At 35.1% G+C, this 13856-nt stretch overlaps 1 protein-coding gene across 11 annotated transcripts in view; it reads right to left on the reverse strand.

Moving 5' to 3' along the window:
* The window catches only part of LOC132130988 (neurexin-1-like), a 429322-nt gene that overhangs the window by 319953 nt on the left and 95513 nt on the right, over positions 1 to 13856 (reverse strand). For 9 of the 11 annotated variants that reach the window (XM_059542924.1, XM_059542918.1, XM_059542922.1 and 6 more), the window contains exon 3: positions 10290 to 10310. The exons of the other annotated variants lie outside the window; for them this stretch is intronic. In XM_059542924.1, the coding sequence (XP_059398907.1) occupies positions 10290 to 10310 (21 nt within the window). The remainder of the gene's footprint in view (positions 1 to 10289; positions 10311 to 13856) is intronic. 11 annotated transcript variants of the gene reach the window in all.

Consider the following 13856-nt stretch of genomic DNA (forward strand, 5'->3'; position numbering starts at 1 on the left):
AGCTATTATCCGGCAGTTTGCGTTCTGTAATCACGATGCAGTGGTTGCTGTTTACTCCGACAAATGGAAAGAAGTGTCTTAGAGAAACGCAAAAGATAATCAGGAAGAATTGCTATGCAAATCCAGATGAGAGCCGACCAAAAAAGAAGGGTCAGACATACAAATAACTGGTGAGGAGATATTTGATCTGGTTCTATTTTATATCAAATGCCATAAACAAACTGGAAAACAAAAGCACACAAACAACATCAGAAAAAATAATGCATCAACAGGGAGCTCCGTGAAAAACCACATCAACTCCATTTCCGCCTTTCCGCACTTACTCCATGTTGTGAGGAATATGATTACCATCAGGAATGCTGCACATTAGCTGTGAAAGCTCTCTGGTGAACTGAACCGAATTCAAGGCAATATTTAATTGAAAGGGGAGAATGTTTCCATCAAACTCCGAATGCACCTCCAAGGGACCACATGGCAAAAACAATCCCAGATTTACAGAGACTGGGCCTGCATGGAGCTCCTATGCATTTTATTTCCATGAAACAAAGGAATATTATGATTATGGAGAGGAGAGTTATAGTGCCATTGTTCTCTCTGATGTTACTGTGTGATTCCGTGATAATTACCATGGTACCATCGCTTGCCCTGCTACTTCAATGCTGCACTCTATTAGCGAGATAACGCAGCTGTAGAATAGATCATTGTAACTGGGAGTTAGTCATTGTGCAGCCAATTCCATAAAAAATCTAACAAATGAAGGGAATGAAACGATAAAAGACAGTTTGGTTTATGAGAACAGAACAAGAGCTGCAACTCGTGAAGAATAACAATAAGCGAAATCGCAAGGGATAAGGTAAACAATGATACTGAGACAATATCTAAGGAAAGCCAAATCATGGTGATCTGAATGTGCCAGCCTTAAAAACCCTCTACACACCTTGGCAATATAATCGCCATTGGCTAGTAAATTTTTCAGTTTACTCGCCAGACTGATATACTATTTTGCACACACACACACACACACACACACACACACACACACACACACACACACACACACACACACACATATGATAACAATCAGCTTATCTTTGTAAAATGGCACAGCTTCTTAAACCTTAGCTTCTTAATCAGTCAGTCAAGTATTATGGTATTAAACACTATTTAATGATAGAACTTTAGTGATTAGAACTAAAACTTGGTAACCATGTATGAATGCATAATTGTCATTTTAACTGAACTTAAGACTGGTGGTGATGCTTAAGATATTGTTGTTCATTCAGGGTTTCGGTTTAAAAAAAAAATAGTAATAGATCATATTAATTATTATTAAAAGATAATACTACAACTAATTCTACTACCATACTAATAATATACAATGCACTACGTATTGATGAGCTGCTGGGTTCATGAATATTAATCACGTTGTCTGCGTTCGGTCGAACTGATTTGCTGAAATCAAAACAGGGACGGTTATAGATCAGCGCCAGCCAATGAAATTGCCATTTGTGCATTAGCTCCGCCCACTACCAAAGAAACCGGCTTATCTTCTGCTTGTTCTAAAAAGCTAAATAATTCTAAATGAATTATATTATATTATATTATATTATATTATATTATATTATATTATATTATATTATATTATATTATATTATATTATATTATATTATATTATATTATATTATATTATATTATATTAATTATATTATATTATAGTGGTTCTCAGTTCCAGTCCTCGAGTACCACCGCTCCACACATTTTGTATGTTTCTCTTATCACTTCGAAGGTTTGTTCTATTTGACCGTAAGTGCCCTGCTAAGAGGACATAACAGGATATTCCACCATGATTTCAGTTCAGAGGTAGTGTATACTGTTCCATTCAAAGGGCATTAAATTGTGCGAGACGTGAATTTAAATTGTACTTATTTAGAGAGGTATATTATGACACACTTCTCTTCTCTGTGAATGAATCTTCCGTGAAGTAAAATTTCAACAGATTTTCTGTGCTCAGGGAGTAAGGAGCAATGAACACTGGGTAGGGAACTTGTCAATCGGAACACAATTCATGCATAGAGCGCTCTTCTAAAGAAGCGGTGAGTATACAAGGATTGTTATAATAAAAACTGTTATATGCTATGTTATAGTATTTGTTCGTTTAAATATTTAAATGTATAACATGACTATTTAAAAGTCATATTATAGTACAGTTTACTATATTTTAATAGTATGCAAGCTATAGTTGTTAAAAAAATGTTTTGTGTAAAGCTGAATTTAAAAAATGAATGTAAGTTTGTTTAAAGAAAAATTTCTTGAAATGGCTAGCATGAAATACTTTTTAGCTGAATTGAAACAGAATGAAACAGAATGAAACAGAATTTTGCTAATTCTTTTATAATTATAATTGTTATTCATGCAGCTTTTATGAGTCCATATTAATTGAGAAGGTACATGGACTATTAATACATTTCAAAAGTCATTTGTCACACCACAGAACCATTTAGCTAAAGAAAATTAATAAAGGTCCCTTAAACAATAATGTAATGTAACCGAAAATCTTTTATTTAAAAAAATAAATAAAAATGCCTTGAATTTGTACCCTCTGAATAATTGTGTAACCTTCAAGTAAAAGTAAATAATGGGCCATTTAGACTTAAATGCAGAGTTCATTAAAGTGCCCCTATTATGCATTTTCGAATATTACCTTTTATGCAGTGTTTAATGTAGCTGTCTGTTAATGTAAACGATCTGCAAAGTTGTAATCTAACAGTGCACGATCAGTAAAGATATTGTCCCCTATATATATATGTGTGTGTGTGTGTGTGTAATATATATATATATATATATATATATATATATATATATATATATATATATATATAGACGCTGTACAGCCTTATCCAGTCTCACTTCCATGACGGCTACAAATCAAGCGCATCTTATCAGTAAAGGCATTCATGTGATTAGTAGTCAATCTCCAGCAGGTGTTCAGATCAGGGTTGCCAGGTTTTCACAACAAAACTTGCCCAAAACCTGGCAACCCTGATCTGACAGCTCATGGTGGAGATATACTACGAAATCACAGGAGAGCCTTTACGGACGAGATGTACATGAAAATCGCATAAAAAATTTTGCACAGCCCTAACTGAGGTGAAATTAAATGTATATTATGAGACAACAAAAGTGTTTTTTTTATCTTGCATGCATGCAAACCTGTTGTAGGAAACTCCCAAAATTATATATATATATATATCGCTCTCTCTTCTCTCTCCTCTCTCTCTATCTCTCTCTCTACATATATATATATATATATATATATATATATGATGCTATATAAGATGCTATATATATATATATATATATATATATATATATATATATATATATATATATAGCATCTTTCCACCCATATTTTCTATCTATCTATTCTTCCGTTCATCCATCAAAAACTGCAAACATGTTGTTCTTCATATGTCTGAATACAGTAGTTATCTGGTCTGGTGACACCTTACGTTACGATGCCCATAGACTAAGAGGCGTCGCCTTTGAAGATGATACATCATTTATGTGCCTCTCCTCTCACACTTTTAGACATATAAAGAGAACCTCTTATTTATAAATGACCCCATATCCAGACTTTCTTCTCCAATGTGTTTTAGCAGTTTTTTCTGACACCTGCAATGGTGTTCCTTTGCCTCTTTCTCATTCTAATTTCAGTCACAAAAGCCTATAAAAGTGTCAGTCCCATGATTCCATCTGCCACTAGTCATATCTCAACTGTCACATCTGTTTCGTGTAACAGTTTATGCCACAGTGACTTCTCAAATTTGAAAAATGAAGATGAAATTACCTATAAACTGGCATATAATGGAGTATAGTGAAAAAGCCAACTGCATCAACAGATAGTAAGGGAGCACACAACCACCCGGGAATTAAAAAGCAACACACACCTTGTTAACAAATATTTAAATAACGATTGGCACAGCAAAAAAACAGGTTGTGGAGCTACTCTTCTGTGAAATGGAGGCATTTACACTGTTTACATTCATATTTCTTGCTCAACAGCCTTAACTAAAAGGAACAAGCACACAGTCAAAAATAATTATTAAATATAAATTGATTCCAGTCTCTTAGTTCTATTACGTTTTTAAAGCTAGGCAACGTTGCAATAAGGAATTTTTTCATTAAGCCGTTTCACGAGTAACTATTCTACCACAACCGTCAATTTCTCTCACTCTCTCCAATTTGTAAAGGGGGACAATTTATTCAGCTAATTTAACCAAGAGATACAAAGACGGACAGTAATGGCTCATAGAGAAGTCTCACTTCCCTCCTGGCGATCCACATATTAATATGAAACCCACTGAACTGAACAGCGTACAGAGCAGCGGTAGCCTTGAGGTGTTGGTATTTTAAAAAGGAGCATATGATTCATGTAAACATTTATTTCCTGAGAATGCAAATGCAAGGCGTCATTGCCACAGTGCTGTCTGACGTGGAGAGGCCTGCTGTGGACGTCTGCATTGAAATGCGGTGGCCCATCTGCGTTGGCATAGCAACAGGCTCCCGTGTCTCCCTTAGTATGACGTTGCCGGTGCAACTAACCCACTCCCTTCCATTTCTTTCTGTCTGCCTGCTTTTCGCTCACATTTCTTTTCTTGTTCCTGCTCTGTTATCTTGGCCGTTCACCTCCACCTGTCTGGCTTAATCTGGATGGAAGTGGTTTTCAAGAGATCAATTTGTTTAAATGGTTCAATAACATGGCCATAAAAGTGTTTACCTCACAAATAGTTTTCTGGAAGAGGGGAGATATTTTTTTAAATGGCAAGCGAGTATCGAACCGCATGCTGAAATAATACGAAGTGAGCAAATAAAAAATAAATAAATAAATAATTCATGGCAGGCAAATCAAAAGAGCTTGTTTAGGTTAGCGTGTTTCTATTACAAGGATTGTTTCGGCCCATAAAATGCAGATTGCAAAATGTACAGGATGATTTAATATGCACGTCTTGGTGAATATAGTACATTTCAAGACAATCAACTAGAAATATGATTTATAATATTGCTTTTGTGGTTTTATAACATTCATCCAAACAGAAAAAGTAATTACAGGATTTACTCCACATAATTCCATCCTCACATTTTGGCCTATCCCTATGTTGCTGTGGAAACAAGGCAAAATGATGCTAGCTAGCTTACTGAATTCTATGGAAGTCAGTTTCTGCTACATAAAAATTATTTAGAGAGAAAACCATATAGAGAGCTCTCATTATTTCAAAATAACAAATTTAAGACAATGTTTATATCAACATATTTTAAAAGATACCCAAACTAGAAACTCAATCTGGTATTGCAATTAAACAATGAAATTATTTGAAGATAACATTTCATTATTTAGAGATGGTTTAGTAGATATTACATTTATGATGTACTAAACCCAGCAACCAACTCAAAAATAATTTAAATCAAGATAGGGCTTTCATTTAAATAAATCATTTCAAAACAACTTTTATTTTGAAACGAGATAATAATGAGAAACGATGCAAACTCGAAATAATCCCATAGGATCTCATCATTTTGAAATATCTCATTACTTCAAGATTATTATTTTAAGATAACATCATTACTTTCAGATATCATTATTTTGAGACATTTTAAGTGATATTCCTTAATATATATTATTTTAAAGAAAAGAAACTACCCTAGATACTCGGTAATTTGACATTTTAAAATAATGACATTAAAAATATTCAAATATGTTTTCTGAAGCAACTCAAAACAATGAGATATTATCTTACAATAAAGTAAATCAAGATTATAAGAGATCATCATTTTGAGAGACTCTAACTCAAAATGACTAGATAAATATCTCAAATAATAATGTGTGAAATAATGACCTGTGGGATGGATTTTGTTTATTTGATGTGGCAGAAACACGAATACCTTGCAGTAGAGCAGAGCGTTATTGGCACACACAAGATCATAAACATTATAAAAAGAGAAAAAGCACATGCTGCCTCCATATGTGAATACTAAGAATTCTCAAGAAGCAAGTGACTGTCAGAGTCTCATAAGCTACTAGATGCTTTGCAAGTGCTCAGTACATAAAACTTTAAGCCATAACAGATTCTCTATCTACTGCATATCAAAACCTGATCTCTGATTAGCTCCTGTACGGCACTGAGTGAGAAACTTCTGAATATGCGGAGAGGGGATTAGTCTAAAACTCCTGGAGGCTTTCCTTCAGATGGTGGATTATATCAAGGTCACTGAAGTACTGGGAGGATTGGGCATGGCAGTGCCAGCTGTACCTGCTCTTCTGATGTCCTCACATGCCACTGCTCTCAAGGGCAGCTGACGGTCATGGTCACTGCAGTCAAGCTTGCACTGCGATACCTAACTGGAGCAAAAGTTGGATGCAGAAGAGCTGAGCTTTGGATTATGCTCTGGCTCTCAAGACTGGCACCGATGCCTAAGTGAGCAGCAGTGACATAAGAGCTCTTCCTCTAAGGATGGAAGAAGAGGTATGATAAGACTGTAAACATCCTAAAGCTGACGGTATGCATGAGAGCACAGACGGCTAACTGAGCCATCCCAACATCCCAAAACATGCTCTTTACATGCACACCATCAAGTCATATGACCTCGGCACGAAGTAACAAGTGTAAATGTGAGTAAAGCATGGCATCCTGCAGAGATGTTAGAGACTCGTTTTAAAACCCTGGGTAAACGTGATCGTGGGTTATCTATCTACTTCTCACTGTTCATTTTCTACCGTGGGCTAGTAATTAATCCTGGGGTCATTCAAAGTTTCACACTGTACATTTGTAAACATTGCCTCTGGCTTGCTTAGTTGGGGTCACTTCATCTACAGCGATATCATTGACTTGACTGCAAATAAATGCACGGACACTATTTAAACTAAACAGAGATGACATCACTGAATTCAATGATGAACTGCCTTTTAACTGTCATTTTGCATTATTGACACACTGTTTTCCTAATGAATGTTGTTCAGTTGCTTTAACGCAATGTATTTTGTTTAAAGCGCTATATAAATAAAGGTGACTTGACTTGACTTATTTGAATACATGTTGCTCATGTATGATGAGGTCAACAACACTGACTGGATGAAAACAGCTTGTGTCACTGAAATGTATCCAAGCAAATGCAGAAAATTAAATGGCACAAAGAAAGATGTCGAAATTAAACAGCATTTCTGTGGCTGTACAAAGTACATTAATAGTTAATGAGATGTTTGTTTAGTTAGTAATGCTTTACAAGAAGGTTCAATTCATTGACACTTGTTAATGCATTTGGTATCATGAATAAATTAACATTTATTAATTTATAAATTTAAGTCATGTTATAAAATTAACTCATGTTTATTCGCAATACATTAACAAATGATAATTTACTAAATATGTAAAAATAAAAAATTAGCCTACACTACCATTACAAAGTTTAGAGACTGTAAGCTTTATGATTTTTAAGTGTCTTATGCTCATCAAGGCTGCCCTTATTTAGTCAAAAATACAGTAAAAAAATATAATTGTGAAATATTATAACAATTCAAAATAATAGTTATATATTTTAACACCGTGTCCTAACTACATGTGTCGCGACGCCGCGATAGAGATAAATGTATTGTTTCCATGTAAATTGGAGTTTTTGTCCTTATAAGCCACGATGGCAACATGCAAAGTTTCTATTTTAGAACTGGTTTCTATTTATGCAACCTCACGGCTGGAACAAAAAGGACAATGATAATCTCAGGAACTGATTATGTGTTTTATTCAATATTAAAATTGTCTAATGTGAGTTTGATTTTCATTTTGCGTGACATTTATAGCCATACTAAAAGCAACAATAGATATTTTACCTCAGATCTTGAAAATAAATTAAGCAAACATGTACGTTAAGACTGTGAACTGTGAAAATGTATTTTTAATGATGCTAAAAAGTATAATATTATATGATTAGATGATAAACATGTCCATTTCATTGGACGTGCAGTGCACTTCTGAATGGTTGTGATATTTGAGTGATTCTGTCAAGTCACGTTGTCGCTGGAATCTTATCGTGTCGCGTGTAGTTAGCACGTGGTGAAGGACATTCAATGAAATGTATTCATATGAGGGCAAATCTGAATTTTTAGGAGCATAACACCAGTCTTCAGAGTAACATGATCCTTCAGAAATCATTCAGATATGCTCATTTGATGCTCAAGAAACATTTCTTATCAATGTTGAAACATTTGACCTGCATAATGTTTCTGATGAAACTGTAAACTTCATTTCAGGAGTCTTTGATAAATAGGTTTAAAATAACAGCATTTATTAGAAAAAATAATTTGTAAATCTTTACTGTCACGTTTGATCAATTCAATACATCCTTGTTGAATAAAAAAGAAAAGAATGGTAGAGTAGATTAATAAATGCTGCAAAAGTACAGTTTACTGTTATTTCATGTTAACTATCGTTTTAAGATATTGTGAAAAACATGATGATGATGATTTGAACAGAAACCTCTGATAAAATAATTTGGTTTCTAAATATTAACTACTCTTAATGCTTTCCTAACCAGCGAGTTCTGATTTCGGTCAATCAGCTTTGTAATTTTGAGTCCTCCAACTAGACAAGCACGAAACTGACATAAATCATCGCAGAAATCCATACAGATGTTATTTTCAGCAGTGACACGGCTGAGGCATCCAACCCAACACAAAAATACATTTTCTCATATCTGCTTTCTGCTACAACACCTCCATCTTCCTGTGACCACCCGAACACGAGCAGGCCCATCCACAAACACTCACTGGATCTCCATGTGAAAGAATTTTAATGCTGTACATACACAAACTGATGTGACACCTAAATCAAGCTTTTCAGATGTCACACTGTATTCCAGGGAAGGTGACGAAAAGTGGAGTGGTTGCGAGTTTGTTTGAATGAGTGTCATTTTTGTTTTCATGCATTCTGCACTAGAAACAAAGTGCTGACACTTTGTGAAAGCTTTAATCCAATAAAGACACAAGCACTTGATTTATATGGCACATCCCTGTCCAATTCTTGCCATTTGACGTCCGTGTAGTCCTAGCACTTGAGCTCTTCGCAAGCGAAACCGAGGATGATTAAAAGTCTAGGCTAAAAGCATGTTATAAAAGAAGGCCTCTGTCATCCACTAGTGTCACTGTGGCCTTTAAGATAACCTTCCTCTGTTGAGAACGAATACATTACAGACACCGCCAATGATCACAAGCGATTCAATAACATCGAGTGTACATTTTAAATAGAGCAGACCTTTTCACAATAGACTGCTCCTTTTTCATGACCTCAGTTACACCGCATTTTGTGAGAGTTGCATTTTTTCACTATATCGGTCTTACTATTTAATTTTCCAACTGCTCACAAAAAAAGAAATAAAAAAAACCCTGACTTTCTTCAGTGCATCTGTTAACAGTGTTTTAACATCTGCTGAAGAATGCACTACATCATCATTTTCAATCCCTGACATCACATCAGCTCCCGAGGCACAATATAATACATTTTAAATTACTAAGGCATCATGGATTTCCTCGATCAGAGACATTTTTCATCACTAGCTTTTTTTAAAAATCAAGATCGGGGTGATGAATTTTCCACAGGTCTTAGACTCAACTAATCCATCCACATAAAACATCAAGGTCCTTGGAGCTAAAAACAAAAGGACGGACATCACAAACTGTGGCGTTTAAGTTTTATCATTCACAGAGATGGTGTTGGAAACATAATGTATACTTGGGATCTTGTCCAGCATTCAAATGTGTGACTTGTGAAGTGTCAAGCCTTGCAGGATTCATCTCCTACGCCTAACTGCGAGGTTCAATTTATCTTCCCCATGAGCTGTATATGGCAGAGTGGTTTTGCATGACCACTGCCAGCTGCCTTAATCCTAGCCTGGTTTGCACTTACATGCTCTAATTCAGCAGATCTAATTCAGAGATCATTTAAAAGCTGTAGGCCCGAGCCTCCGGCCCTGCAAAACTGGAGACTGAGCATTTTTAAATCCTCCACAACATAAACGCTCCACCGTTGAGTGTTTACTCTCGCACAGCCGGTGTGGCGCATACAATGGCACATGATGCTAAATCTGTCGCTGAATCTGGTCTTTCTCATGCAGGTGCGTGATTTTAGTCCACTCTAGTCAGTCAGCAGAACTGCAGTACAAACTGACAATGCAAGGAAGGATGACACCAGCATCAATATCAGCTCTAGCATATCAGATCTGAAAAGACAAAACATTGGTCTTACCTCCTAAAACTTGCTGGAGAGCTGCAGCAGGAATGATGGGAAAGAAGACAGAGAACAATAAATCAACAACACAGAATCCACCATTTGTCATTCTGCCCGTTAAAACTATAATGAGCAGAGTAAATGCCATTGCTGAAGAGAGTACCTATGTGTAATTGCTAGGTGAGGCTATCAAAATATCAAGTTAGATGAGGTTTTATGTTAAGGTTCATATTTAAGTAAATATATCGTGTTTAAATGCCAAATACTACTATTAAGAATCAGTTTATCCAAATGCTACATGGAAAACAGGCTAAAATGCAAACTACTACAAATATAAATTTAATAACATTATGTAGGCCTACTTGTAATCCTACACTTCATAAATATTCAGGTGTGGGAGCAAAACATTGTGTGGATCCAAGAAAAATCATATGCATCGGTAAGATAAGCGTTCAAGAAAAGTAAATTAAGGAACTCAGAGGGTGAAAGTAATTTTAGAGTGGTTAAATAGTATTACCCAAAAACGTACATGATATTTTTGAGGGCATGTGAACTATAATACCACTACTTGAGTATACAGTAAGTACTTACAAATATTGTTGGCAGAAACTTTAAAAAGCTCATAATTGCATCCTTGGGAGTCTACTGTAGATTTCAGTCTGACTAAAACATGATAAAAATGCATGCACCACTTGTTTGAGTCATAAATCAAGTCATACATTCAAATTTTATTGTCATTACTGCAGACTGTTTATAGTAGATGTCTAGATGATTAGACTCATGGGAGGTTGGAAGCATGTTGCTTGTGTTGTTTTCTGAGATACAATGATTAAATCTATAAGAGTTTCTTCAACTTCAAGAACTTTTATACAAGCTCTTGGTGCATAAAGAAGATCTCTAAAGTTGCAAAGACTAGTCTCAAATCCAATGAGATATTCTTTATCAAAGTTAAGACTCTGCCACGCCCCCCTAAAATGGCTCATTCAAACACGCCCCCACATGTCTACGTCACTGTGTGCAAATATTTGTGCAATGTCGCCCAAATGTTCATGCAGAGAAGGCGGCGTGGTTTCAGTAACAAAAGTTAGTGTTGAAGCAGCCATGTCAGGGAGATGCTGTGTCTCTAAGCGAAAGCAGAAGCACTTTATTTGGCCTTCCGAAATAAGAAACGCATTTTATGGACAACCGTTTCATGAACCTAGGAGGTAATTCTGACTTTGCTAGGACAATCTGGCGCTTCTGAATCAGCTACTGGAAGTATGTTTAGTTATTAGTTTAGGTATTTGCTACTGAATGTTCAAATGCAGAGTTTTGCCATTAGTAACTGCGCGTTATGTGTGTGTGTGTGTGTGTTTACGCGCGTGTGTGTGTGTGTGTGTGTGGAGACAACTCTGTATAATGACATGGGTATGACACAGGTATTACAAGGAGCGGGTGACTTATGAGGACATAACCCATGTCCCCATTTTTCAAAACGCTTATAAATCATACAGAATGAGTTTTTTTTTTTTTTTTTTTTGAGAAAGTATAAAATGCCCAAAGTTTCCTGTGAGGGTTAGGTTTAGGTGTAGGGTTGGTGTAGGGCTATAGAATATACAGTTTGTACAGTATAAAAACCATTATGCCTATGGGATGTCCCCACTTTTCACAAAAACAAATGTGTGTGTGTGTCTGTGTGTGAGAGAGAGAGAGAGAGAGAGAGAGGTCTCAGCTGTCTTAAATGTCCATGGCTTGTGTACATACGACATACTGAAATAAGAATTTATCTTAAACCATGAAAAACCATCATGAAAATGTGAATTACTAAATTTAAAACTATGATAATATAAACAAAGACTGAAATAATCGGTTTTCTATGAACTATAAAAATAGGGTCAGATTTTGATATGTAATTTGACTCGCATGTAGTCTATCTAGTAGAACATTTTAAACCCTTAGGCTGTGTTGAAAATCCTTTACCCAGTTTGATGGCCTTTTAAAAACTGCTTGTAAATCTCTCATTACACTAAATGATCACCAAGTACTGTATCTCAGTCTTGTTTTTGGAACTAATTGATTGCAAGTCTTATTGATCTGAGCTAATGCATCTCAGTTTTTGAGTGAAAAAAGCATTATTTGTGGATAATTCTGACTAATTCACTCAAAATCTGAAGTAACAAGTGCAACTAGGCAGGGGGATAAAATATAGAATTATAAAAATGAAATAATTATGGTGGCAAAGTGTGACTATATTTGTGAGAAATTTGGATGCATAAAATGCTAGTTCTGAAATTAGAATCAAGTTTTTTTTCCATTTAAAAAAAAAAGAAAAACTAAATATAATGTAATTCACACCTTTTCCACAATAGAATTTTATTAAATCTACAGTAAATATTTAGCAGACAAATTAAAATTTGAAATAAAAATTGCCATATTTACTTCATAAATTCATCAAACCATTATCATACCACACAGTAAAAAACACATTGTTTTTTTTTTTTTTTTGAGCTTACACATCAGTCATACGACAGACACCTTCAGTGAGAAGCGTTTGAATTCTCTGAATTTTCTGTTATAAATGTTCAAAATCCAAACGAAAAAGCGCAGCCACAAGGCAATTCAATCTTTCAGCGGAAATACGTACCAGCTCCCCAAACGTACATAAGGTTGCTCCTACAACAGACGTTTAAGAGGGGAGCGTAAAACAGAAAACATCCATTCGTCTTATTATAAGTCAGTGTATCAGAATTGTTTTAAAGTGTTATTTTAAGGTAAACAAACAACCTTCCATACAGTTGTTTTAATATAGCCATGCATGTTGTATTAAATCCATTACAGGAATAATGGAATAGCCTGCAATTATAGTATTTTTTTTTCTTATGAAGCTATAACAATTTTGCATTTATATTAAATGTGTAATACTAAACATGTTTATACTTAGATTTAGATAAATGGATTCCTTTGTAAAGGAAAGATTACAACAGTGGAACCACTGCAATTTAATATTATACATTTCAAGGTCATTAAGTAACTTACTCAACCTCATGTTATCCCAAACCCGTAAAATAGTCAACATGACTAAATTGGTTCAAACTTAATGTTATGAGGCAACAAGAATACTTTTTGTGCGCAAAAATAACCACTTTTAATTAACCAATTATTCTGTCCCCTGTCATATTGCTATGTTATTGTCATTGCAGAGCTTTAGTGTTTACATCAGAACTCAGGCTCAGTATTGGCATTGACGGAGGGCCGGCCAATAATGATTCGGCATTCAGATGTAAGTACACGTAAGTTCTGAACTGCATTTACTATGTCAACTGCGTATGTCAGCAGCATTTTTGTTTTGTTTTTGCACACAAAACATTCTCATTGCTTCATAATATTAAGGTTGAACTGCTGTAATCACGTTGACTATTTTATCAATGTCTTTAATACCTTTATGTACTTTCAAAGATGCAATGACGTTGCAGAAACCTCTCAGATTTCATCAAAAATATATTTACTTTTGTTCAGAAGATGAAAGAATATCTTACAGGTTTGGGATGACATGAGAGTGGGTAATTATTGACAAATTTCATTTTTGGGTGAACTAACCCTTTAAGT

Source organism: Carassius carassius, chromosome 47 (assembly GCF_963082965.1).
Source record: "Carassius carassius chromosome 47, fCarCar2.1, whole genome shotgun sequence".
Lineage (NCBI taxonomy): Eukaryota > Metazoa > Chordata > Actinopteri > Cypriniformes > Cyprinidae > Carassius > Carassius carassius.